The sequence below is a fragment of the Meles meles genome, chromosome X, assembly GCF_922984935.1.
Source record: "Meles meles chromosome X, mMelMel3.1 paternal haplotype, whole genome shotgun sequence".
Classification (NCBI taxonomy): Eukaryota; Metazoa; Chordata; class Mammalia; order Carnivora; family Mustelidae; genus Meles; species Meles meles.
In genome coordinates, this window is record NC_060087.1 from 131,284,214 (window position 1) to 131,310,852 (window position 26,639).

General features: G+C 63.0%; 1 protein-coding gene across 5 annotated transcripts; it reads right to left on the reverse strand.

Moving 5' to 3' along the window:
- Window positions 1-2,697: 2,697 nt before the first annotated feature.
- L1CAM (L1 cell adhesion molecule) lies at window positions 2,698-26,639 on the reverse strand. Of its 5 annotated transcripts, none has more exons than XM_045995973.1 (29): window positions 26,531-26,639; window positions 16,264-16,454; window positions 13,575-13,589; window positions 12,928-13,033; window positions 12,499-12,701; window positions 11,384-11,506; window positions 11,107-11,277; window positions 10,741-10,852; window positions 10,428-10,612; window positions 10,142-10,273; window positions 9,877-10,020; window positions 9,161-9,272; window positions 8,886-9,052; window positions 8,638-8,794; window positions 8,331-8,455; window positions 8,111-8,221; window positions 7,646-7,843; window positions 7,387-7,457; window positions 6,976-7,198; window positions 6,396-6,511; window positions 5,969-6,170; window positions 5,765-5,887; window positions 5,500-5,673; window positions 5,278-5,397; window positions 5,035-5,187; window positions 4,477-4,611; window positions 3,956-4,028; window positions 3,838-3,849; window positions 2,698-3,400 (listed from the first exon to the last, which is right to left on the reverse strand). In XM_045995973.1, the coding sequence occupies exons 2-29, from the start codon at window positions 16,337-16,339 to the stop codon at window positions 3,169-3,171; spliced, it is 3,771 nt and encodes a 1,256-aa protein (XP_045851929.1). In that variant the 5' UTR covers window positions 16,340-16,454; window positions 26,531-26,639; the 3' UTR covers window positions 2,698-3,168. The 5 variants fall into 5 exon arrangements, with proteins under 5 accessions (XP_045851929.1, XP_045851928.1, XP_045851932.1 ...); XM_045995972.1 differs by lacking the exon at window positions 26,531-26,639 and adding an exon at window positions 25,851-25,953; XM_045995976.1 differs by lacking the exons at window positions 13,575-13,589; window positions 26,531-26,639 and adding an exon at window positions 25,851-25,953.

Here is a 26,639-nt window from a genome sequence, read left to right on the forward strand (position 1 = left end):
ACACAAAAGTGCTGAGAGTGGGGGCTCGTGCTCCTCACGTGGAAGGTAGAGCACTGGGTGGGGGGGAGAGGGCCCCGCAAACCCAACGGTGCTTTCAGGCCTGGAGACGCAGACAAACCCATCCGTGCGGCCCCTCTTTTGAGATAGGATTCCCAACACACTCCTGTTACCAGTTTCTCCGTCATCAGTCCGGATCTTATGAGGAAGCTGAAACAATGGCAGGTCCTTCCCTAGTGTGTGGAGAGGGAGCGCAGCTCTGTCGACGCCTCGATCCCAGACTTCTAGCTTCCAGAACCAGGAGACGTTTCTGTTGTTGGAGCCCCTGCTCTGTGGTCCTTTGTTCCAGCTGCCCCCGCAGACTCCCGGAGCAAGGGGTAGGGGCTGCAGCTTCGAGACAGGGGCTAGTCCCCGGGACTCAGAGCTCTGAGGAAGGGGGCACCGCTGGCTTGGGGAGGTGGGCTGCCCCGGAGCTGATCTGTCGGTGTTGGGAAATTTGGAAATTGGGTTCAGCTGCCCCAGTGTTCTGCAGCGTGATCTGAGGGGCTCGCAGGTCCAAACGCGGCTATACACTTTCCTTCATGCACATCTCGGTGAAGACATTCTTAGGGGATTGCCGGGGCAGCAAAATAATTCTGTAGGAGACGGGAAAGCCGGATCGCTGTCATTATACGTTTGTCCGAATCCATAGGATGCGCAGAGTGAGCCCTCGTGAACGCCGCGGACTCGTGGACAACAGACCGGCCCTGGCTCACGGGTGGGCACAGGTGTCCCGCTCCAAGTGCCAGATGTTAACGGGAGTGAAAACCGCTGAGGTTGGCGAGTGAGGGACTCTGTGGAGGAATTCTACTGCCGGTTCAATTTTTCTGTAAACCTAAACTTGCTTTATTATTTTTTTAAATTTTTTAATCTTTTTTTAAAGATTTTATTTATTTATTTGACAGAGAGAGAGAGCTCACAAGTAGGCAGAGAGGCAGGCAGAGAGAGAGGGGGAAGCAGGCTCCCTGCTGAGCAGAGAGCCGGACCCTAGGATCATGATCTGAGCCGAAGGCAGAGGCTTAATCAACTGAGCCACCCAGTCACCCCCCTTATTTTTTTAATGTTTTAAGTAGGCTCCATTCAGAACGTGGGGCTTGAACTCACGACCCAAAGATCAAGAGTCACACACTACCGACTGAGGCAGCCGGGCGCCCCCCTAAACTTGCTTTAAAAACCCAAGTCTGGGGCGCCTGGGTGGCTCAGTCGGCTAAGGGTACGACTCTTGATCTCAGCTCAGGTCTCCACCCCAGGGTCTCGAGTTCAAGCCCCGAGTCAGGCTCTGTGCCACGCGTGAACACACTTCTAGGAAGGCAGCCCAGGGCTGATGGAACAACTCCCCGTCACCAGGGCCCAGGGTTGGAAACGCCCAGTAGTTAGCCCTTCCCAGGCCACCCTGGGTTTCCAGCAACGAGACGGACTGGGGCAGGGGAAGGCCCAGCCTCAAGGCTCCCCATCCGCTCACTTTCCCCTGGCCCCCGCCTTGGTGCAAAAGAGGGCGGCAGATGGACCTTCAGCAAAACATCTTCTTGTTGTGTCACCAAAAGCCCCGATTTGATCCTGCGGACAAGACTGCTACGGCTGGAGGTCAGGCCGGAGGTTAGGCCGGGATGACGAGTGTGGAGGAGCCCGGAAGGGATTTGCTGTCTACTGGAGCGGAACCGGGACAAGGGCCGAAGGGGCGTGTGCGGGGAGGGCCCGTGTTTTTAGCAACGGCCGCTGGGACAGCATGCTCGTCGGCCCACGGGGCTGATTAACAGCGACAGGGAAATGAGAGATGCAGAAAAGAGGGCAAGCCCTGAGCGGCCTCGGCCTGGGAGCCAGGGCCCGGGGAAGGCGGGTGACCTCGACGGCCTGCAGCTCAGCCTTGGGGGCCGGGAGGGCCAAGGGCTCGGGTTCAGCGCCGGGGTGGGGGCTGATCTGGCAGCAGGAAGGGGGCAACTGGGGGAAAGAAATTCTCTTCAGATGCTTTCCATGCTCAGTTGCAGATGAAACACGGGTTGCCCCCGAGCTGTGGGGAAGGAACCGGATCTCCCCTTGGAGAGTCAGGGCCCGGCCCTGTGGGTCCACTTAAGGCCAGTGTGCTCAGAAAAATGACACAGCTCGTCTTCAGTCACAGGTTTTTATTTGCCTGCCATAATTCTGATATTTATGTACATATATATATATTTCTTCTGGTTTTTTGTAAAGGGCTCATCAACAGACCAAGCAAAGGCATACAGGGAGACCGTAGCTGCCAGGCAGGAGCGCGGCAGAGCTGGGACAACCAATCTTTCCTTTTTCCTTTGTGTGTGTGTGTGTGTGTCCGCTTTTATTTTTCCTAGGATGGGATCATCAAAGCTAATCGCTATAAAACCTAGAAACCACCTAGAGACTCAGACATCGGCCTACGCTAGTGGCATATAGGGAAAGGCGAGGGCACAAACTTTCAAGGTCACGTGTATTTACATTCCCAAGGCTGAGGGGCAGGGGAGGCTGAGGAGGGGCTCTACTCGGACCGGGCGGGGTGGCTAGAGGGTCCTGGGCTGCAGGCAGTGGCAGGGGCAGCGGGGAACGTGCCTGCCCCACGCCCTGGCAGTGGCAGAGGCCACTTGGATGTTGTCTGGTGGGCACCGAAGGCAGCGTGTGTGCAGAGCTCCGGGAAGCCGGCCGCGGGGTGGGGCGGGCAGCAGCCCAGCTCCCGTCCTGATTGGAGCAGATGGTGGGGACACCAAGTCCCGTCCCCAACCCCAGCCAGGCTGTCCGAAGGGTGGCCACCCCTACTCCCTCTCTGCCCAACCACGGCCCAGAGGCTGACGAGGCAGCACCTGCCGGCGCTTGGTGGGCGGGCGACTGGTCCCCGAGCTGGAACAAAGCAGTGCGTGCCCAAGAAGGGGTGCAGCTGGGTTTTGGCAACAAAGTGGGGACCGGGTAGTCAGAAGGGGTTCAGAGGCAGTGAGCTCCTCTCCTCTGCCCCCAACTTCAAGCCTCCCGCAGGCCCAGGGCCGGGAGGGTGGGGCCGAGGCCTGGAAGGGAGTGGATGGAGCCTCAGTCCCAAGGTCAGCACGGGTGCTGGGCTCGGGGGTCTTGGCCTCTGACTCCCCTGTAGCCCGGCCCCAGACTTGGCCCTGCCTGGCCTTGCCTGGCTGGAACGCGCTACTCTAGCGCCCCGGCAGGGTTGATGGGGGAGGCGGCCCCTGAGCTGTCATTGCCTCCTGTGGCCTCCTTCTCCTTCTTGCCGCTGTACTGGCCGATGAAGGAGCCGTCCTCATTAAACTGGACATCCACGCTGCCCCCGTAGTCGGCCAGGCTGTCATCGCTGCCCAGGGGCTTGATGTCTCCATTGAGGGATGGCTGGCTGCTGCCAAAGGCCTTCTCCTCGTTGTCACTGTGAGGACAGAGGGTGGGAGGGAGTGGGAGGCTGCCCGGGGGAGCCCAGCAGGAGGGGGCAGGTGCTAGCCTGACGGAGGAGGCCCCGCTGGAGGGTGGGGCCCAGGTTCCACCTGCCTTTCATTTGAGGAAGAAGTCCTCATCCTTGCCCCACGCCCAGAGGGCAGGTGGGGCGCACACCACTAGAGGGGCGGGATCTGGGCGTGCCCAGGATCCAGGAGCTGAGAGGAGGGAAGTAGGTGCTCAGCCTACAGGTGACAGCAGGCCCATAAACAGGGCATCAGTGTGGGGATTGGCTGGGGCATGTCGGCTTCTCCCCGAAACAGGGAGCTGCTGGGCCGGAAGGCTGGGGAATGGCAGAACCCCGGGGTACCGTCCGCGGAACAGCCCCCGCCATCAGGCTGTGCCGGCATCTTCCCACCACCCCCGTCTTACCTCTCCAGGGACCTGACATCACCCCGCAGCACAGAAGAGAGAGAGAGACAGGGTCAGATGTGAAAGCAAGGGTGGCGCCGGCCGGCCAGGCAGGCCCCGCGCTCATCCCTGGGCTCACCTATACTCGCCGAAGGTCTCGTCCTTCATTGGCCGGGCCTCGGAGTCCACCTGGGTGTCCTCCTTGTCCTTCACTGGAGACACAGACACAGAGAAGGCCCAGCTTCCTCTCCCACCCCTGTCTGCCTCTGGGCATTGGGCCCCATTCCCAGGCTGGAGACCCTCTGTGCCCCGAGTGCCCCCGTGCTCTCTCTCGGCAGTGCTCAGAAGCTGGGAAGCCTTCGAGGCAGACCCCTCACCCCACGTGGGCCTGAGCGCCACGTGCTGCCAGTGTGCACGGAAGCTCCTGTGGGGCCCCTTGCCTGTCCCCATGCGGCCATGCCATCCTGCCAGAGGCTCGGGTGCCCATCACCACCACCAGCGCTGTCCTGGGAGGCCTGCGGCCCTACACCTCCTACTGTCTGGAGCTGTAGGCCTTCCATGGCCGGGGACTGGGGCCCGCCAGCGAGATGGCCTTCAAGACCCCCGAGGGAGGTGAGCCTGGGCCCCGCCCCCCACCCGGTGGCCACCGGCCTCGCTTACCAGAGTACTTGCCACCTTTGCTGCGCTTGATAAAGCAGAGGATGAGCAAGACAAGAAGCAGGAGGATGATGGCGCTGATGAAGCCGATGAACCAGCCCTCAGTGGCGAAGCCGGCGGGAGGGAGCCTCACACGGCCTGGGGGGGGGGTCCCGAAGACACTGAGCCTGGGCCCCAGCGAGATGCGAGGTTCCCAGCCCTGTGCCATTGGGGACCCGGAAGGGCTGGGGGAGGGCCAGGTCGGCAGACACCCCCAGGGGCTGGGGGCAGTGATGACCTGTCGTTGAATCCTGCTTGAGACTGACACTTGGTGGGGGGTGGGGGAGGGTGTGGGGGAGGGACCCGCTGGGGGCGGGGGGGGGGGGGGAGGGGGGAGGAGGACCTTCTGCAAAGATGACTGCCCCGGAAACGGTTAACACAGAAGGATACTGAGAGAGGCCATTTCAGGGGCCCAGACTTATCAATCCAGGCCAAGCGGGCCCCAGATTCCAGGAGGAGAGCAGAGCCAGGGCATGGGGCCTGGGGCAGCGGCGGGTGCGTGGGGGCCAGCAGAAGCCTCACCGGTGCCATTGGTCTTCACGGCCATCTTAAGGAGCACCCTCTCCTTGAGCAGGTGGATCTCGTAGTCGGTGTCGGGCTGCAGATCCCACTGTGTGTAGGAGCTCTGGTTGTAGCTGACATACTGCGGGGGCAGATGGGGGCTCGTCTTCTCGTCTGCAGGGGTGAGGGCGGCAGCGATGAGCAGGGAGTGCCAGGCCGCAGCCCGGGTCGTGCCAGCCCCGGGGAGCCCCTCTTTGTGCTCACCCCCCAGGGCTTTGAACCAGATCTGGAACCCAAAGTTGCACTGGCCCTCCTTGGGGACCCAGGAGACCACGCTGTAATTCTCGCCGGCCATGGCCGAGATGTTGCCGAAATCCGGGGTCCCTGGGGAGCAAGAGGAGGTTGTGGGTCCTCGAGGCAGCCCGAGGCTGGCCCTCCTGGGGCCTGGCTGCGGGTCGGGGGCCTCCTCAGCCCCCTGCCGCTCACCGGATAAGGCCATGGTGCCTCCCTCCCGCACGATGGCCTCCCCGGGGCCCTCCTTGGTGGTGGCTTGCAGCCGGAAGCGGTACCGCAGGTGCGGGCTGAGGTTGGTCAGGTTGTGCATCCGCAGCTCGGGGTCCGGAAGGTCAAAGGACAGCTGCTCCTTGTCCCCGTCGTCCACTGTGGGGAGAGGCGGGGAGTTGCCCGCAGCTGCCGGCTCTGCCCCCGCCCCGCACCCCCTCCCGCCCGTCCTCGGCGGCGCCCCACGCACGAGGGCGGTAGGAGAGCACGTAGCCGGTGAGCACGCCGTTGTGGCTGAGCGGCGGCTGCCAGTGCAGCAGCAGGCTGGTGTCCGACTGGCACTCCAGATGCAGCGCCTCGGGGTGGCCCGGCACTGTGGGGCACAGAGAAGAGCGGCAGGTCCTCGCCTGGGGCCGCCAGGTGGGGCCGGGGCCGGGGGCGGGGTCCAGCTCACCTCCCTCAGGCGTCTTGAAGGCCAGCTCGCTGGCGGGCCCCAGTCCCCGGCCGTTGAAGGCCTGCAGCTCCAGGCGGTAGGAGCTGTAGGGCCGCAGGCCTCCCAGAACGGCGCTGGTGGTGTTGGCGGGCACCACCACGTGGCTGCTGTGCCCATGCCTCCTGCTGTGCTTCCTCTGACTGCCTTCCCACCAGTACGTCACCTGCGGAGGGGCCAGGAGAGCCCAGAGGGTGGAAGGCGGCGGGCAGTGCCCCTCCTCAGGGCCTGCCTCCCACGGCCCTCCATGGGGACCTTCCCCTCCCACCCCAAGGACCCCTGGGAGAGTGGCCGGCAGGTGGCAGAGGCCCGCCCCAGTGCTGCTACTTCTGGTGGCCTCACACGTCACCCTGGGGATCCCGCCACCCCCACACCTTGAACCCTTCCTTACATTGTATCCTCGGAGGTGGCCCTTGACCTGGGCGGGGTCCACCGGCCACCACCTGACCAGCACGGCGCTAGAGTTGAGGATCTTGACGCCTTCCAGCTCAGGGCTTGCCTGGGGGTCTGCAAGCAGCCGGCGACAGGGATGAGGGCCTGCGGCATCCGGAGGCCAGCCCAGAACCCTCCCACAGAAGGCAGATGGGTCTGGCTGCTCTATGGGGCGCGCGCCTTGTGTCGGGCTCTCCTGGCAGACCGTCCATTAGTGGCAAGGGAGACAGGGTCTTGACCAGCTTAGCCAGTGTCTAGTAATGCTCCAGATGCAAGGAGAGGAGAGGCACAGGACAACTAGACCTGACGGGGGGTCTGGACTGGATCCTGGACTGGGCGGAAGACAGCGCGGACGGGTACACCCTGGATGTGGGCTGCCGACTAGAAAAAGTGTCTCAATGATCAATGATAAACTTCTGTACTTCGTGGGGGCACTCTGGTTACAGAAGAAAATGTCCCTGCTCCTAGGAAATGCTCTATCGAGAGCCCCAGCATGGAGGGAGGGCTGGGGACCCGGCCAGCGTTTGCCCAATACTCACAGTCTTCCCCCGAGTAGCCGATGGTAATCTGTGGCTCAGGGCCCTTGCCCTGGCTGTTGACAGCCTGGACTTTGATCTCATAAGGCACAAAGGTGGACGTGTTGGACACAACCAGCAAGGGGTCGCTCACGATCTGTTCCTGCCAGGCACCCCGTGTCCCCTGAGGGCGCCACTGGACACGGTACTGAACCTGGGGGGCATTCCAGTCCATCCATCTAAGGGGCTGGAGAGGGTGAACAGAAGCGGAGCTGGTCAGCCAACAGCACCCCCCCCCCCCCGCTGACCCGCTCTGGAGCCCAGCCTCATGTCCTGTTGTCTTCTGATCCTTCGCACAGTCGAGGGAGCAGCCGACACCCACATCCCGCATCCCGCCTAATGTCCTGGGGCATGCTCAGCCCAGGGGCCCCTCACCTTCCAAGTGATGACCATGTTGCTGGTCTCGTTCCCTTCCCCCTTCACGTCCACAGGGTTCTTCTCCGGGGCTGGAAAATAACATGTTAACACATCAGAGTTGTGTGCTCCCACCAAGGCTGCGAAGGCCAAGGCCCAAGGAAGGAGGGGGCCCTTTCTGGTGCTTGGAAGCCGGGAGCCAGAAGCTCTGAGCGAGCCCTGGCTCCAGCAGAGGGGCTCAGGTGGGCCATCTCTTCCCCTTGGACCCCAGGTGGCTCACCTGCCTCAGGTGTGACCACGGTCTCGGAGGCCGGGCTGGGCTCTCCAGGCCCGTACTTGTTGATGGCGGTAACTCGGAAGGAGTAGCGCACGTAGGGCGAGAGCTTGAGAGTAGTGGAGGTCTGGTTCCCGGGCACCTTGCCCAGACTGTACCATTCCTGAGGCGCCATCTCCTTGTCCTCAAATTCAATGTCATACTCTGCCAAGAAGTGAACCGGTGACTTGGCGGGGGGGAGGGCGGGGGGGCATATGGGGGAGGGGCAGACAGGGGTACGAGCCCGACTCTCCCTGAACGGGAAAGGGAGTGCCCAAGGCAAGAGGCACCCTCAGAGGCCGGGGAGGAACGGCGAGCCCAAGGAGGGGGCCCTGTCATGGAGCTATGGTCCCAGGAGGAGGAGTCCCACCAGGAGGGAAGGCGACTAGGGGCGGCCGGGCAGGGGAGGGGGGGCACGCTCAGGCCTCTTACTCTCGATGGGGGCGTTATGGTCCTCGGCGGGTCTCCAAGATAGGCGCACCTGGCTCTGCTCCAGCAGGTGGCGGTCGGATAGCTCCAGCTGGGGTACCGGCCCGGGGCTCCCTGCGGGTCACGGAGAGTGGAAGCTCTGGCCCGAATGCCAGCCGGCCACCCCCTTCCCAGCTGGAGGGGGGCTCCCAGGCCGACAGCCCAATACCATCCTGGGACTCACCCACCACCAGGAGCTGGGCCCGGCTCTCCACCATGTCCAGTTCGGTGCCGGCCACGCAGCTGTAGTTGCCCTGGTCACTGTAGTCCAGGCTGTGGATGACCAGACGCCCCTCCTCTATGAAGTACCTGCCGGGGGCAGGGGGCGCATGCTTGTCCCTTTGTTCTGCTCCCCTCCCCTCCCTTGTTTGCCAGAACCTCCCTGCTCAAGGCAGGAGCGCTCTCCCGCGGATGAGGCCAGGAGGTCTGGACGTCCTGCTTTCCCCACTCTGCCCCCTTCCACCAGGCCGAGGTTGGGGCCGGGCCCGCACTTGTCACTGTCCCCAGACTCCTGAAGGTTTCGACCGTCCCCTCGCCAAGTGATGCTGTGCTGCAAGGAGGGGTCAAAGGAGGCCTGGCACGTGAAAGTCACTTTCGAGCCTTTCTTTTCGATCGCACTCTGCGGCCCCTGCGTGATCTGAGTGGCATCTGAGGGCAAGGAAGGAAAGGGGGGGGTCACGCCGGTGTCCTCCAGAGACCCTAACCCTCCCTCCTGGAGGTGTTGCTGATCACGTCGGACCTTTGACCTGTAGGTTAGCCACAATGGTCACATTGTTCTGGTCATTGGCAGCCTGGCAGAAGTAGTGGCCAGTGTCGTTGGCCTGGAGGTCCCGGATGCCCAGGGTCCCATTGGTGTAGGGGAAGAAACGTTCGTCCCGCAGCACGGTCTTCCCTTCCGTGTCCAGCCTGGAGGGAGCAGGGCAGGCCCGGCTCAGAGCCCAGCCAGCTGGGGGCCCTGCCCTCCCTGGGCCAGAAGGTGGCTTGGAGGCACCGCACTGGGGAGGGGTCACTCACCACTGGACGCTGGGCACAGGGGCTCCAAAGGCCTTGCACAGAAGATGGGCGGTGCCGCCCTCAACTGCCATGTAGGTCTCGTTGTCTGGGGTCAGGATCTTGGCAGGAAGCTCTGGGGTAGAAGTAGTTACAGGGGACAGGCAGGGCTCAGGGTAGGGCGAGAGTCCATAAGTCATCGGCGTAGGTGAGGGCTCAGCAGGCCAGCCTCTCCCGGATGGGCTCAGGGGCCATTCTCTGGTCCCCAAGAGCCCTGCCCGTCTTGCTTCCCTGTACCCAGGCTGAGCCTCTGCCTTCCAGTAGGCCTCGGCTACGCCTCCCATCCCAAGCGGTCCAGTTTGACCAATTACAGGAGGCCCTGCTGACAGCCCACCTCTTCCTGAAAGCCCTCCTGGCCCGTCCCTGCCTTTCCAGAGGCTCCAAGAGAGGAGATACCAGGCTGGCCTCGGAGGCACGGGGCCTCCTCCGCTCGGTGACACGGGGTGGGCCGGCGCACTGTCCAAAGCCACCGTGTCAGCTGTAAACAGCGGCCGCCCCTGCCCTTCCTCCACATGGCCGCCCCCACCCCGCCCCACGCTGCTGACGAAGGCGGGAGAGAGATGGGGTGAAGGAGCCCGGGGAGGAGAGAGGCAGCCCCGGCAGACAAAGCAGCTGTTGGCCGAGTCAGTCCGGCGGCCTCGCCGGGTGGGCTGCGGGGTCAGACAGGCGCGGTCACTCACGAACGACATGGATGTGGGCGTTGGCCAGCAGGAGCCCGTGCCGGTTGCGGGCCTCGCACTGCGTCACCATCGTGTCGCTGGGCTGCACGTGGCTCAGGATCAAGGCCCCACGCTGGATCCGGTACTTCTGGTCCTTAGCCAGCTCTGCGTGAGCAGCAGGTGTGCCCGGGGAGCGGGGCCGAGCCGTGAGGCACGCTGAGGCCCCCCTCCCCCGCCACCCCAGGGCTCCCCCAGGCTCCGCGGCCCTGCCCAAGACCCCACTCACCCTCCACAGGAATGCCGTTGATTCTCCAGGTGACCTCGGGCTGGGGCCTCCCCTGCACTTGGCAGTCCAGGCGGGCAGTCTCTCCAGGCCCGTACAGATGACTCTGGGGCTTGTGCAGCCAGTAGGGGGCAGCTGTGGGGGGGGGGTAGGGGGAGAGCTGCCTTGAGCCCGCAGCCACCGCTCTGCCCCTGGCCGCCACCACCCCCCCCACACAACCTTGGGCACTGCGGGCTCCTGTCCCTGGAGGTCACCCCAGGAGCCGGTGCGGCCCAGGGAGGCTCCTTACCCTCCACAGTGACGTAGTAGGTGTGCCGGTCGCTGCCCAGCGAGTTCTCAGCCAGGCACCGGTACTCGCCGTCGTCCTCCTCCGCCACGTTCAGCAGCTGCAGCGTCTTGTTGTGGTTCTGGTAGGCGACTCGGTCTGCCGGCATGGGGCCACTGGGGCGCAGCCACTTGATGGTGGGCGTAGGGCTGCCCGGGGCCAAGCAGGGCGGGGGGCGGGGGCAGAGCACATCGGAGAGAGCACAAGGCTGCTCAGCCTGGGCCAGAGACAGAGCCCCCCCATCTGCCCGCCCCCCGCCCAGGGCCCCCAGACTCACAAGCCCTCGGCGATGCACTCCAGGACCAGCGGCTGCCCCTGCAGGGCCACCAGGTGGCTGCTGGAGTTGGTGGGGAAGAGCAGGCGCGGCTTCCTGTCGATCATGCTGTTGGCTGGGAGGAGAAAGGAAGCGGCCGCGGAGTTACCAGGGTAGGTGACTGCCCTGCGAGGTCCTGGGGGGGACCAGTTTCCTCCTCTGTTCCAAAGGGAGGACCCGCTCTCTGTTCTGGCCTCCCAGGACGGGGTCTGGCCAGGGTGCAAGTGGGGGTCGAGCCGCGCTGGAGGAAGACTGGCGCCGTCTCATCTTTGGGCTGGGTCGTGCCCGGTGGGGGGGGGGGGGGCAGGTGTCCGAGTCTTTGGGACTCACTGGCCTTGACCCGGAGGTCAATGGGTTCCTTCTGGATGATAGTCCGGGTGCCAGGGAAGTGGGCGTGGCAGATGTAGTCTGAGTGGTTGTCCGAGGTGAGGACGTTGGCGAAGTAGAGATTGCCGTTCTGGCCCATTGTCACCCGCTCATCCTGCTTGATGTGCAAGATCTCTGCAGGGGCGGGCGGGGGGCAGGGAGGCACAGGTCAGACCCCCACCCAGGGCGAGGTACCTGCTGCCACCTTCACCCCGGCCAGCGGCCCCTCGCGGGCACCCACTGCTGTTCATCCAGTAGATCCGGAGCGGCTCGGCGCTGGGCGGAGGGTGGCAAGGCAGGACCACCGACTCCCCCTCCTCCACCTCTACGGGCTTCACCGTCTCTTTCGGCCACTTGGGGGCACCTAGAGGGGACAGACGGGCTGGCTCTATGGGTCCCAACTCTCGTCCTGGTCAAGGCAGGGCAGGGCAGAGGAAAGGAGGACAGACGCCCCGTGGGAGGGCCGTTCTGGGCTCAAGGCTGAGACCCTCGGCGTGCAGAGGAGAGGCCGGGCGGAAGAGCAGAAGACTGTGAAGGGTTAACCCTTCACAATTCTCAGCTCCCACCCAGAGGCCTAAGATGGGGGGGGGAGGCTGTGGTGCAGCAATGGGGGAGGGGAGCTGTGGGAGGATGTGGGAATCACGGACCCTTCCATCATCCTGACACAGAAACCATGGCAACAGTCGCCAAGGTAACCAGAGGGGTGGAGAGGCAGAAAGCTCAGGGAGGATGGGATGCAGAGGGAAACCCTGGGAGAGGAAGGCACAGATAAAGACAGAGCCGGAGAGCGAGCGCCGCGAGGAGGGAGACAGAGGGCCAGGTCGGAGGTGGAGAGGGAGGCAGCAGAGAGGAGGGAAAGCAGAGGAAAGGGGCCACGGAATGCTGGGGGGGGGGGGTGGTGGTGGCAAGCCATGACCCAAGAGCCCCGGAGAATGAGAAGGGCCTGCAGAGATGCCGAGCGGACAGAAGGCCAAGCCCAGGCAGCGATCAGACAGAGCAGACCAGAGGGAGGAACAGGGCTGCTCAACAAGCCTGAGCCTGTGTGCGGGAGTTGTGAGGAGGGCCCTGGAGGCCGAGGCGGGACAAAGCCCAGAGGCAGAAGCAAGGGAAGGGCAGCTAGAGGTGACCAGAAAGATAGCGGAGAGAGGGACAAAGCACGGAAGGAGGGGGACTCTGCCAGAGAGCGGAGGAGGAAGGTGGCTGCGGCTGGCGGGGCCCCCAGTCTCTTCCGCACACTGAACTGCCAGCGGGAGGGGCACGGCTCCCAGGCCGGACTCCCATGCCAGCTCCCTGAGACCTGTTCGGGGACCCTCTTGTGTGCCCCAGGCCCTCCCAGGCCCCTGCAGCATCTCGCACCCTCGGCCATGAGCTGGATCTCATGGGACATGGCCGTGCCCAGTTTATTGCTGGCAAAGCAGCGGTAGGTGCCCTGGAACCTCTGGGCAAAGTTGCTGTTGTTGCCCGTGATGGTGAAGGAGCCAGAGTGTGGTGCCTGGTGCACGGTCACACCCACTTCCTCCTTGGGTTTGAAGTGGACGCCGTCCCGAGTCCAGCGGAACCTGCGGGCAGAAAAGGGCTCAGAGGCCTGAGGCCCAGAAACCCAGGAAAGGGGCTGGAACAGGCCAGAGGCCAGGCTGTGAGCAGCCAGGGACCCTGGGGATGGGCCGGGCAGGGCAAGGACCAAGGGTGACGAGAGAGATCTGGGGCATCTGGGCACAGAAGTTGGGTGGCCCTGGGAGGCACGAGGACTGCAAGCTGAGGGCTTAGAAGGTAAAAGTCACTCACTGCACTTCAGGTTTGCCACTGGCCTCACACTTGAGGCTGATGTCATCTGTAGGGAAGACAACCAGGCGCCGTGGAGACTGTTCCGTGATGACAGGTGGTTCCATCACTGGGGACAGGAGAGACAGAGATGTGGCAAGGATAGTGTCTGGCTTCACAGCCTCAACCCCTGTCCCACTGGGAGGGCGGCAGGGTTCGAAACCCTTAGAGTCCCAAGGCCACGGGAGAGGGGTGGGGAAGAACAAGCTAGGGAGCCATGGGCTTGCGGGCCATGAAAAGAGGGAGAGAAGGGGACACGGTGCAAAGGTAGAAAGAGACAGAACGGAGAGCATAGCAGCGCAAAGAACGAAGACAGACATCGAAGAGAGACATGACGTCAGAGACAGAAACTGGGAAGTCCCATGGGGAGAGGGGAGCAGAGAGGACAGAGCACCAGCAAGAGGTAGGAGGGTGAGCAAGAAAGCTCAGGCCAGGGTAGAGACAGAACAAAGACGGGCCCCAGGTGAGACAGCCAGAGAAGGCGGCGCCGGAAGCTGCCGCTCGCCGCTCAAGGGAAGAGCTGGGCAGACGCAGCACGTGCGGGAGGCGGACCTGCGGGCACCACTCTTGGCCTCCTGGGAGACACTCCCACCCTCCCTCCCCGAACTTACCCCGGTATCCTTCATCTAAGGAATCCAGGCAGCAAGGGAGAGAGCAGAGAGAAAGGCTGACGCTAAGCCCCAGCAGGGGGCCGATGGCGGAGGCAGAAGTAAGCCCACCCCGCGGACCCACCCCCTCGCCCCGAGGAAGGGGAGGGAGTGAACCAGGGCCACGGATGGTGTAACATGAGGGTTACATGCCAGGCTGGAATTGTAGCAGGTCAAGACCCAGAGGACAGGGTCCCCGATCACTGGTCCCAGGGGCGGGGTCATGGCCACAGGGGGCCAGGCCACAGCTCTCAGGAAAAATCTGTGCCTTTTACAAGTAGTGCCCTTTGGACAGACCTTTGCATCCTTCCCCTGGCAGGGCCTGCAGGACTGAGCCCCGTTCCACCCAGGGTGCCTCAGAAGCTGGGGAGGCAGGAAGCCCAGCGTCCCGGGTGCCCTCCCCGGCTCCAGCCCACTTCCCTCCTAATCCAATTAGCGCGGCTCAGGCGTTTTCAATTACCCAGGCCGGCCTCCAGAGCCCTGCTGCCCCTCCCCCTCATGAAACTCTCCCAAAGGCGAGGCTGCCGCTGAGTTTCCGAGTTTCAGTCGCCTGCAGGGCTGATGTCAGCCCTCTCTCTCTCCCCTGCCTTCCTCCCCACCAGCCCCCAAGTTCCCTGGGGCGGGGAAGGGCCGGAGCTACGGCCTCCCAGCTGCAGGACTCAGCTCCACATGGGCCTGGGTGTCTGTGAGGAGGGGAGAGGAGGCAGGGAGGCTTCCGGAAGCTTTGTCTCCGCAGAAGACCTCCGTTAAGGGTCCCCAGAGAGAGAAGAGGAGGCTTCCTGGGGACACTGCCCAGGGAGCCCTGAGCTGGGGAGGGGCCAGCGCAGGCAGTCCAAGAGCAAGAGATGGTGACTGGGATGGAGAACAAGATGGGGAAAATGGACTGGATGGAGGAAGCAGGAGAAGAGACAAAGGGCCCGGAGCTGCAAGGGGGGAGCAGGCTGTAGCGGAAGGACAGGTCCCAAAGGGGAGGCACCCCGCCACCCACCATATTGTACCGGGGTCAATAACCAGCACTGGCCAGTGCTCAGGGCAGCGCACATCTGTCTCCTCACTCCTCCCTTTCTCCAAATTCTCCCTGCCCCTCTGCACAGAGACACGCCTGGCCAGATGGCCCAGGCAGTGTGGTGGCAGGCGGGCCGGGCTGGTGCCCAGGGTAAGATGTGAAAAGCAACCAAAAGGAGATGGAGGGGAAGGAGGACAGGTACATGTACGTGAGTGTGCAAAAGTGTGAATCCAGGCAGACCTGTGAATGCTCCTGGATGTTCTGCCTGCAATACGTTTGCCTGGCAGTGTGTTTGTCATGGGTGTGTCCCGCGGGAGCACATCTGAAGGCTGTGGGTGTGCGTTCTTGCGTTCCATATCGTACACCTGCCTCCGTCTGTGTGGGTGACTCTCTTTGTGTCTAAACCCCTCATGTGTGTATGTGTGTGTGTGTGTGTGTGTATGCGTGCGTGCCTCCCATGTGTCCTCTCAGGGTCTCTGCCCCTTCTGTATATCTGGGCCGGGTTGGATACAGGTGGCTTGTCTGTGTCTACCCACGTGTGCGTCTAAGGGGACATCCCCACCCTTTGTCCCCTCTCCACCTCCTCCAAACCCTCGGCTGCCTTCTGCCAATGCCCGGTACCTTCCAAGCCCACCTCCCTCAGCCCCTGTCCCATGCCTGGCAGAGACAGTCTTCCCCACTGCCAGCCCCCAGCTCATCTTTCAGTGACACTGGCTTCCTCCACCTCCAGGCTCAGAGACAAAGGTAGCAAGGTGAGGGCAAAAGGACTGGAACTACCGAGCAAGGAGCGGGCTCCAGATAAACAGCACAGTAATGCACACCCACACGCGGCCCCAGCTCACACACACACGCAACCCACCACAATCAGAGGCTAACAAACACCTGCAGACCTTCACAAACCTGACCAGTAACAGTTATAGCGACGCACCAACCTACACATATAGGAAATCAAAATCACACTCAAGAATATCCACATGTTGTCAATCACAACCACACACTTCCGTACACGCAAGTACACAGTCTGTGCAACTCCCAAGAACACGCAAATACTCATAGTTTGTCACAAACCTCCAGCCATACTTCCCAACACCCACACACCTATCCAGGACACCCGCAAACAGAAGGTTCCATCAGTTCCACCCCTCGGCCCCACCCATTCATAAGGATCCAGAAAGCTGCTGGGCCTTTGTAAGGTGTCTTGTCCTGTCTCAGTTCACAGACAGGGCCACCAAATGCCTGAGAAGGGATTATTCAAGTCAGAAGGAAGGCAAAACTTGAATCCAGGCTTTTGCACAAGCTAGCCCGTAACCGGGGCCGGCCCCCCTTCTCTTGCCTGCCACAACCCGTGCAGCGGGTGGGGGAGGGCGGGCCAAGGGCGAGCACAGAGGGGGTTGGGCCAGCGCCAAGACCGCTGTCCGTGGTCCTGAAACCGCCCGCCCCGCCCGCGCCTGTCCCCTATCCATGGTGCTGACACACCCCGCGTCTTCCACCCCGTCCTCTCCAGAGGTCCTGGGGGCCTCCTGCCCATCTGTGCCCAGGAAAGTAGGAGTGAGGGTCCAGAGCCAGCAGAAAGTGAAGAAGCAGAAGATAAAGAGGAGCCCGGCGCGGCGGCGAATGGAGGCGTCAAGGCTCCCTCCGGCTACTCACATTCGTCGGGAATCTGGATGAGCAGGCAGGGGCTGAACAGAAGCAGAGGCCACAAGTACCGCAGCGACACGGCCATCTTCCCGGCGGCGCCGGCAGCTCGGCACGGCACTGCCGGCCGGGCTTGGCTCAGGCTCCGGCCGGAGGGAAGGGGGCTGCTGGGCGTCTTGGGGCGGGATCCAGGGGTGGGGGCACTGGGAGAGAGAAGGAGGGAAAGAAAGGGTGGGGGAGGAGAGAGGAGAGAACGGACGACTTTAGTGACTAACATCTGGGCGAGCCCCGGCTCCTGGCCCCGCCCCCCGCCCCGCCCCCGGCTGGCCGGCTCCCCCATCCCTCCCTCCCCCACACCTTGGAGGGAGAAACCTAGAAGAGTCTTAGCACTGGCTAGGCCTCCAGGTTGCCTTTCATTCCCTTTCTCCTCTGTCTGTGCCTTCCGCACCAGCTGCCTCTCCAGCGTCAACTTGTTGCCCCAATCAGCTCCCCTGGGCATGCCACAGGCCACTCAATGCATGAGTGTGGATGAGGATGGGCACGTAGCCAAATATGCACATTAGTATTTCTGTGGCTGTGTGTGTGCAGGCAGGAGCACATTTGTATACATCCTCTCTGGGAGGGGAGTGCACTCACGAGTGGGTATGTGTCAGTGCATGGGTATAGATAGCCGTGTGCACGCAGGAACCCATGCATCTTCTCATGTGTACCTGCGGGGGATGAATTCTCACATGTGTTCTCTCTGTGTTGCACACAAGCAGGGGTGCGCATGTATGCAGAGAACTGTCTCACTGCCATGGGTTTCAGAGCCAACTGATCTCTGGGTGCTGTTCAGGTCTAAAAAACTGGTGAGGGGGGCAGTAGGATCTTGGGAAGTGGGGACAGGGAAGGGAAGAAAGGGGCCCAGGAAGATGACATTTCACAGAACAGTTTGAGGAAATGGAAGAAGGGGGAAGGAAGCCTGACCTCAAGAAGTGGCAGGAGAAAAGGAAGTAGGAAAGCACCGCTCCTCTGTTAATCTGTCCCCCGAGGGGCAATAGAAGTGAGTGTGGCCTCTCCCCTTCCAGGCGCTGCAGGCCGCGGTCAGGGCAGGGATAAGGGGGACAGTGTTTCTGTCACCTCTCAAGTGTCTGGTCAGCCCAGATCTTTTTCTGAGTCTCTGGGCTCGACTGCTAGCTGTGTCCACTCAAGCACGGAGTGACAGCAGCCACACCCACATTCCCCCTGCGTGCAAAAAGCACTGAAGACGGGAGGTTCAGGCAATGGGGGTTTCTCTGCCAACGACTAAAAGAGGAAACACACTCCCAAGAAGACAGTGAACTTTGACTCCCAACAGGAAGGGATGTGAGAAAGAGGCAAGTGGAAAAGGTGCAGGTAAAAGTAGGCTGCCGCTGAGCAAGAGCTTGAGTCTGGAGCTGTGGCCTCGGTGCCCTGCCCAAGACCGTACTGGACGTCGTCACTGTGCCCAGCGAAGACCTCAACGAAGGGAGACAAAGCCTCATCCAGAAGCTGAAGGGTTGGGTAGGGAGGCCTAGAATGCCCTGCTGAGGCATCTAGACTCTGCCAGGAAGCAACCAGCAGCCGTACGCTGGGTTTTGGTAAGGTGACCCAAGAAGAGAGGTGAATGCAACAGACCGCCTGGGGACTAGGAAGGGCAAATGGATGGTGGTGGAGAGCGGTCAGCCTACTGGGGACAGGGCAGGTGGACGAGCACCAGGACAGGTCAACATGGATGGGCTGAAGGCCAAGAGAATGACTTGGAGGGCTGAAAGTGGTGACCTCATGGCCAGTTCCCAACTTGCAAGAACTAAGCTGGGGCCCAGAAGGGAAGAGCAACAGCAGACCTTCCCCCACGAAGCCAGTACTAGCAGGGTGGCCCCCAGGCAGGCTCGGCCTCCACTTCAAGGCCTGTAGGAAACAGTAGGAGACTCAGATCAGAGGGCAGGCGATCAAACAACCACCTTGGGAGCTCTGAACGCTCTAGTCTTCGGAGGCGGGGGGAGGGAAACCAGTGAGGGCAAGCTCAAAGAAGGGCCTTCTTGCACGGAGGAGACCTGAGCGCTCCCTTTGCTGGAATGATGACCACTGTCACGGCAGCTCCTGTGTGTCCTCAAAAGCCAGGCTCCCAGAACGGGGCTCAGCAGATACACCCCAGGCGCACATGTACGGCCAATACAAGCCCCTGCTCCCCACTCTCTGCCCCGTCCCGGTGCCCCACGGTCTCCTGGTATTTGCCACCCGGCTTGCCACTTTCCTGGGCCCTCAGACAGGCAGGAGTCAGAAGGTTGAGGCCCCTGACAGCAGGGAGGGGGCTCTGCCTCCTCCACTCCCACTGCTGCCGGGTCTCTGATCTCTCATCATTCCTCAGGCAATTACAGAGCAGGCGGCTCAGGTTGTCAGCTCAGCAGGCCCCCAACCCCCACCAGCACCTCCGGGGGCAGGGAGGCAGAGAGTGTTCCACAAGCTGGTGTACAGATGGAGCCAAGGCCATGTCTGCGAGGGGTGGGGACAGGCTGGGGAAGACTGAAGGGTGACAGACAGGGTGAGAAAGAGGCAGGAGGGAGCAGGAGAGGCTGAGAAGTGGGGCTGGGGGAGGGAGGACAGGGAATGGGAGACAAAGGATGCTGGACCACCACAACAGCAACCAAGACGGAGAAAAGGAGTACAAAGGGTGAGAGATGGCTGCGGAAAGCTCTCATGGGAAGTGGTCCAAAGAGCAAGAAGAGTGAGCGGTGTGTGTGTGCACTTGGCCTAGTGGTGCCTCCTCGGGCGCTCCTGTCCCTTGGGGGGTGTGCCAGGCAAGGGACTGGGATGGAGGACGGAGATGGGCCTGAGGAGGGGGGCTTCCTGGGCTGGGAGGCCAGGCTGGACTGACAGGCAGAGCAGAGAAGCTGTTGAGCCAGGACCACAGGGACAAAGCCCACGGCAACAGGCAGAGCAGCAGGTCCCTGGCCACTTGTGGCATTGGGTCTAGGAGACAGTTGGAAGACACGACGAGGTGGGGACCCCCAAAACGGGGAGGAAGAAGCACTCAGAGGATCCCAGTGGGGTCCTTCCAAGATTTCTGCTAGTGGAGAGTGAGCAGCCACATGGCTAAGGGAAGGGGCCCCAGTGGGTGTCCGTGTCCGTGCCTGCACTTCGTGCTGGGCGAATGCACAACAAAGGCAGGCTGCTCCCGAGTGGGTCGGCTGGGAATCCATCCCCCGCCCTGGGCCCCCCACCCCCTCCCCAGGTCCCCCTCTTCCCCCCCCCCCACAGGCAAGAAGAAAGGGCGTGGCAGGCACAGAGGTAGCTGGTCTGGTCCACTGGAGCCGGCAGACAGACAGGCTCAGGACTCCAGAGGAGCTCCGCCCCTCGCGGCTCCCTAGCTAGATTGTGCCCCCTTAGTCCCTGGGTCCCCTGAGGAGTCCTCTCCCTCGGCCTCCTGTCCTCTGACTGGCAGGAGGACTTGGAAGGTCACGGAATGATGCTGAGACTTGGGCTTTCTGCTGTCCTACATACACACACACACACACACACACACACACACACACACACACATACACACACGTCATGAACCTCCGAGGGTGCGCAGGTCCTGTGTAGAGTCCTCCCTGCTCCTCCCATCTGATAAAAGTGCACCTGCTCAAGGGACAAGCAGCGAGAGGGCCTTCCAGCTCAAGGTCTGCTGAGAGTGGCAGCGTCCCATGACCTCGGGGCAGGGCTGGGAGCTCAATGCCCCAGGTGTGTGAGATGGTCTGAACGTGGGTAGTGGGTCCATGTACTCCTAGGCCTGGGGTACAGCTACATGCGGGCGCCCACGCCTGGGCTCTCTCCCCAGCAGGGCTGGTGGGGGTCTTCAAGCCTGTCCGCATGTACATGAGGGCGTGGGTGGCACCTGGTCCCCGTGCACTGTGTTCCTTTAAGGCTCTTCCTCACCCTCCCCCCGCAGGCTGTGGCTGGCGGGTTTCCATGGAGATCGAGCCCAACTCCCTCCACCGGCAGCGGAGAGGAAAGCCTGCCGCAGCCAAATGGGTTATTTCGATAATACATAAAGGAGGCTGCTGGGTGGGAGCTGCCACAGGTATCTGGGGGCTGGGGGCCTGAAAGGATTGCCACCTTGTCCTCTGTGGCCCCCCCCACCTCGCCCCTCTAACCCTCCCCAGAGTGAGCCGTCAGCCCCGGGAGGCTGCTGTCGCCAAGGCAACAAGACCTCACCTGTAAAGGAGCATTCTCCTTAAAGGGTGAGGAAGGGGTGGGACAGACGTTAACCCTTCGTGGGAGAGCAGGGAGAAGAGACAGTCTCCACGGGGGAGGGGAGGGGAGGAGCTCACCATTTGCGGTCGACCAGTTCCCCCCACCGTGTGTGTGTGTGTGTGTGTGTGTGTGTGTGTGTGTCTCTGTCAGATGCCCCATTTTATTAAACACATTCACGGATACCACTCTTCACACCCCAGGGACTTCTAAGCACTTCTACGTGAATTACTCAGTTAAGCCTTAAACTCGCCCCCACCGGAAGAGGTGCTCTCATGATCCCAACTTCACAGATGAGGAAACTGAAGCTCACAGAGCCAGCATGGACCGACGCTCACCAGGGCGAGATTTCCAAAGTCACTAAACACTACTGGGGGGAGGTGGGGGGGGTCAGCTCACCTCTCAGGCACACGGCGTCGCAGCATGTGTACCTGCTTGCGGTCCCAGAGGGCCGGGCCCTGGACAGGGATGGCCTCCAAGCCGTCCTGCCCCCTAGGGAAGGGCTTATTTGCTAGGCAGATGGCAGGCAAATGTGGGGGGCAGGGAGGGAAATCTTGGGAGGAGATTTTCCACATGGAAGGAGGATGTGACCCATATCACGCCTCAGCACAGAGCAGAAACCATCCCCTTCCTGGGCCTTCGGCTTTACGCGACCCCTGCCATCCAAGGACGCTGTCCAAGAGAAGGCAAATTCCTTTCCCTACCAGGCTTGGGGACAGCTGTGTGGGAGGGGAAACTGAGGCCCAGTGGCGCAGGGGCCAAGACTCTAGCCTCCCAGACCCCTAGAGTGCCAGTACCATAGCCGAATTTCCCATGCACAGTTGGGGAAACTGATGCCCACAGCCTAAAATATGCCCCCCTTCCCCCCTCTAAGTCTTTCCTTCGGTTCTGGAAAGCTGGGGACAAGACCACAAACATCCCTAAGAAATAAACCTGGCGCTAGAAGGGGCTTGGGAGCCAGGCTGGAGCGCACAATGTACATCCCATTGCGATGGGCTGGCAGGGCCCGCCTCTAGAACCCCAGGGAAGAGAAGGCAGCTGAGTGGGCAGGCAGGGCAGGGCAGGTGCCTGGCAAAGAGGAGAGGCAAGAAGCCTCAGCTTGCTGCCAGATCTGCCAGTCCTGGGACACCTGGCCCAAGGAGGGGCATGGGGGATGGGCAGGGGTTGCCTAAAAAGGGCTCAGAGATGGCCAGGCCCCTCCAGCCCCCTCAGGGCCCCCCCACCCCCAAAGGGCTACAGAGCAGAGGGGCACAGGAAGCCTGGGGTGGACAATGGGGCCTCTGTTGTCCCCAGGGCCTCAGCATTCCTAAGGCATGAACACAGGAGGCCGGGGAGGGGTCAGAGGGCACCCCCCCCACACACAACGGGAAGCCCCATGCTGCGCGGGTCATGCAGCAAGGCACCCCAGCCCCCGCAACCACCACCATCAGCCCCGCCCCTTCCCAGCACAGGCCCACGGGGCATCTGAGGGGATCCATCCGGGCACAGAAGGATCTGTGTGCCCACGCTCTCTCACGAACACAGACAAATGCACACACAGGCAACCAGATGTATGAGCCCCACTCATGCAAAGAGGAAGGCCGTGCAAACGTCGGGAGGCCTGGATTCCCTCTCCAAATGCTCTAGACCTGAAGGCCGAGGGAGGGGCTCCTGGGAACTCATCTCCTGCCTTCGAGCTCCTCAGTCAGGCTGACATCAAGATGGACAGGCTCAGAAGGCCCCCCTTGGCTACATGCACAAAGCCCAGGATGCTGTCCCCTCCTCCTCCGCCCAACCCAAGGCTGAAAAAGCCATCCCTGATGGGTTCAGGGCCAGAGGACAGTGGCTGGGTGCTCCCTCCGCAGCTTCAGGACCTGAGGAGAACATGGAGGGCCCAGGCAAGCTCCTGAGGCCCTGGGTGGGGGGCGCTGGACAAAGAAAAGCTTCCGGAAAGGCCAGCAGTCCAGACCCTTCCCCTGCAGAGGGACCGCAGCCTCCTCTCTGACCATGGGCTTTAGGACGCCACTGAGATCCTGTTGATATCGGGGAAGAAGGCAGACTGGCCTTGCTAACTGCCTGTCCCCCAGTCCTCTGGCTGGTGGCCAGCAGGCACCTCCTGTCCACTGTCCAGGTCGGATGAAGATCCTACAGGCAGTCTGGGCCCAACCCCAAGGCAAGGAGCCCACTAGAGGAGCACTGGGAGCCGCTGAGCAGTCACCCAGGTGCCGAGGCTCAGAGCTGGGGCCAAGCTCAGGGAGATCAGGAATGGGGCAGGGGAGCAGCAGGGAGAGCAGCTAGACAAAAGGGGAAGCAAAGAGAGCGAGCCCAGGGCACCAAGGGGGAAGGGTGGGACAGGCAGAGGCAGGGAGAGGGGAGGAGTGCAGCCAAACTCCAGAGTGGGAGGAGACAGGCGACGCTTTCTGGAAGGGGGGGGCACAGGGAGTTGGGCGGCTGGCAGGGGGAGAGCAAGGGGGCAGGCCGGGCAGGCAGAAGAAGGGAGGTGTTCAGGATGGGCCAGGTCAGAGCAGGCAGGAGGGCAAAAGACTGGAAGGCAGGGCGTGCTGAAGGCCCATCCCTGCAGGTCCCCACCCAGGGACCCAAACACGGCCTTCCAGATCCAGAACCATCTTGTGGGAGGAGCAGGCAGGGCAAAGACAGGGCCTGATCAGACCCCCTGCGTCCCCCATTGTGTGAATCACAGGCTGGGGCGGGGCCCCTAGGCCTGCACTCCGAGCGAGCGCAGTCTCCCCACCTCCCACCTGCCTAGGGGGGCCTGGCAGCGCAGGGCAGTTGGCTGAGATGTCCGTCTTGGTCGACCTCTGCACTGGACCCCCACCTCTACTCCATCCTTCCCTAGCGCATGCCCTCCCCAAGCCAGGACAATGCCAGAAACCCATCCCCCTCACCCCGGAACTGTTCAATTTTTTGCCCAAGAGGTGGATCCAGCAAAAGCTCCCTTCGCCTTTGCCCCGGTTCTCGGGGAGCTGGCCTGGCGCTGCGAGTCCTGGCTGGGCCCCTCTGCAGGGCCACATGGCCCTCGCCGCCCACAACGGCGCCCCAAGCCCTTCTTTCCAGTGGCAGCCGTCTAGAGTGGCACCAGAGACGGTCTCGAAAGGGACCTTGGAGATGAACGAGTCTGCACCCTCATGTGATAGCCAAGAGGGCAGAGGCTCGGAACAGGGAAGGAACTGGGACGCCCAAGTCACTGGGCTGGGGAAGGGCAGGTGTGGCACGTGGGGCCGCCGCCTCCCTCCTTTGCCCAAGTGTGTGGCACGGAAGGCACCTGCCCCAGCAGCAGAAAGAGGCTAATTGGAGAACAACCCACAGGAGGAGACCTCGGACGAGGCCCTTTCTCACTCCTTGCTTCCCTTTTCCCTTCAGAGAGTCACAAAGGAGAAAAGAAAACCAATTCATTCCCTCTGAGGACAAAGGCGGCGTTGGTCTGGTTCGTTCCTGGCTCTCCCATCAGCAGCACAGAGCCTGGCCCAAGTGGGCACTTGGCAGTGGGCAGCCGCCCAGCAAATGACGGCCCAAGCCATGGGCCGCTGGACTCCTGGGCAGGGAAGAGCTCATCACGGTGCAGAAAGGGGCCCCTGCCGCCTCGGGGCACTGTGCACCCACTGGGTGCTCTGCAGGGGGGCTGGGGCCCGGGCACTGGGGGAGGAGCCTCTGGGGAGACTGAGGCTGGGGTGTGCTGAGCAGTGATCAGATCACCGGCAACCCTTAATTTCTTTTGTTCTTTTCTGGATATTTCAAGTGTACCATGGTAAGCCTCGTTACTTCCGGGATCGCACACACACAGGCATGAAATAAGTGTGAAGGGAAAGACTACGATCAGAATGCAGCAAAGAGAAACGACTAGGAGCCAGAGGACATTCCCGGTCTCAGCCCTGACACTAGCTTGCCTTGTGGCCGCTGACACCCAGGAGCCCCTGCAGCCCCTGGAGCCTGGGGGCAAACGAGTGGGTGCTGCCTGGGTGCGGTGCCAGGCGAGAGGCTGGGCCGGACTGAGTCCCACCACCTGCGGAAAAGAGCAGCTCGGGAGTCAGAGGCCCAGACAGGGCCCTGCCCCAGCCCCCCCCCCCCCCCCCGCCCCGCAAGGGACGAGAAAGATAAGGCTTAGCGGCCCTTGGTGGGAAGAAAGGCTGACTGGCTTATTCACTGCCAGGGCCCACGTGAGTCAGCAGAGATGACACGGGGCTGCCCAGAAACCCCTACCCTCTGGGAGGAGTTAACTGGAAGCAGGGCACCTCCTTGGGGGGGGGCATCAGGCCTGCAGCGCCTTGGGGCTGGCAGATGGCCCCGGGACTGACTCCCTAAGACGGGCAATGATGCACGGGGCTCCAGACCCCCCCCAGGGGGCAGCACGTTGTACTTGCTCTTTGCGCCCCCCCACCCCCCCACCCCCCCCAACCAAGAGATTCCAAATCCAAAGTCTGCCCTAGAGAGGGGGGAAGAAGAATTGCAGGCCCCTCCCGTCACAGAGACCCGGCATCTGCATCGGGCAAAAGACCTGCGGTGGGCAGGGCCAGCGCCCTGAGCATCTTGCTCTCCAGAATCCCCGGCCCTGAGCCGCTGCGACCCTCCCTCCCTCACCTCTACCCCACAGAGCCACATTGTAGGCCCTGTGCACTGTCGCACACCGTAGGCGCCCAGGCCGACTGCACACAGTGCCCCTTTCTCGGCCGCAAGAGCCTTCAGAAACTGAGGCTCCAGGCACACCCCGCGCCTCCGCAGGAGCCCCTGGTCCTGATGCAGGCTTGCAGGGGAGCCCCGGGGAGTCCAGACTGGGGTTCGGAAAGGAGAGGGAGGAGAACAAAGCCCCCCTTCGCTCCCCCCCAGCCTTGGGGCGGAGAGCCTGGCAGCGCCCGGCCCTGCCCCCACCCCTCCCCCCACGCCAGGGGCAGCCTACTCCAACCCCTACCACGCAGCGGCGGGCTTTTCAGTCAAACGGAGCCCTCGAGTGGGGAAGAGGGGCAGCCACGCCCAGGCCACACCCCACGGCGGCCAAGGAGGGGGTCACTCGGTCCCCAACGCGCCCCCTTTTTCTCACACGCGCACTCCCGTAGGGATGTGCCAACTTCAGCCCCTACCTGCCCGCACAGGCCCTGCCTGACTCCCCGCGTAGTGTCCCTCTCCCGATCGGCATCTTGGGCGTTGCCCAGGTACCCCTCACCTGTCGGGCTCCGGCTCCCGGTCTCCTTCCCCGCCCGGCTCCGGAGCCCGGGGCTTGGCCTGGGTGGGGCTCCAGCCACCCCGCCCGCAACTGCGGGCTTGGCCGTGTGGCGCCCCTAGCTCTCGTTCCCCCACCCCGGGCAGGGCTGAGCCAGGGGGCCGGGGGCGTCGCAGCCGCAGCCGGGGCGCGAGGGCAGGCCTGCCCGGCTTACCTGCGCTGCGGCTGCCGCTCGGGCTGCCCGCCCAGCCTCCGCGCACGCCGGCCTCGGACCCGCTGCCCGGGCGCGTCTGCGATGCCGATGCTGCGGCGGCAGCGGCGGCGGGGCGGGGCGGGCGTGCGCGCAGGGGAGGGGGAGGGGAGCGCAGGGGAGGCGGGGGAGGAGGGAGTGAGATCACCTCCCCCGCCGCCCGCCCCGCCCCGCCGCGCCCTCTCCCCTCTCCTCCGCGGACCCGTGCTGCGGAGTCCCGCGCCGGCCAGAAGCCCTCTGTGGCCCTCCCGCGGGAGCTCAGTACGACCCCTGCCGCCAGATCTCGCCAGACCTGCGCCCGCAGCCCCGTAGTCCCTGGCCCCTGAGCGCCCCGCACCGCGGCGCCCTCGCCGCAGCGTTGGCTCCGGGCAGGAATCGCGGGGCGAGGGTGCCCCCGGGGCGCGGAGGCTGGGATGTGGAGAGAGGAGTGGGGTGGGGAAACAGCCCCCAGCCCTCACCCGGTCCTCGAGGGCGCTGGCGAGCGAAGAGCACCCACACGCAACGCGGTCGGCCGCGCCCTGGTTGTGGGGTGTCTGGACGCTCCCCAGCCAGAGGCAGAATTCCCCAGTCCCTGGGGTCTTCCCCTAATCCCTCCCATCTTAGGCAACCGGTCCGGTAGGGCGCGGGCCTCGATTTCAGCCCACCAAAGACGCTCCAGGGGTGCGAGGAGGTCAGGAGAGGCCCCTGGAGCCGCCGCTCTCAATTCCGAGATCTTCCTCCAACTCCCTGCCAGCGTTCCCAGGCCCGCGTTTT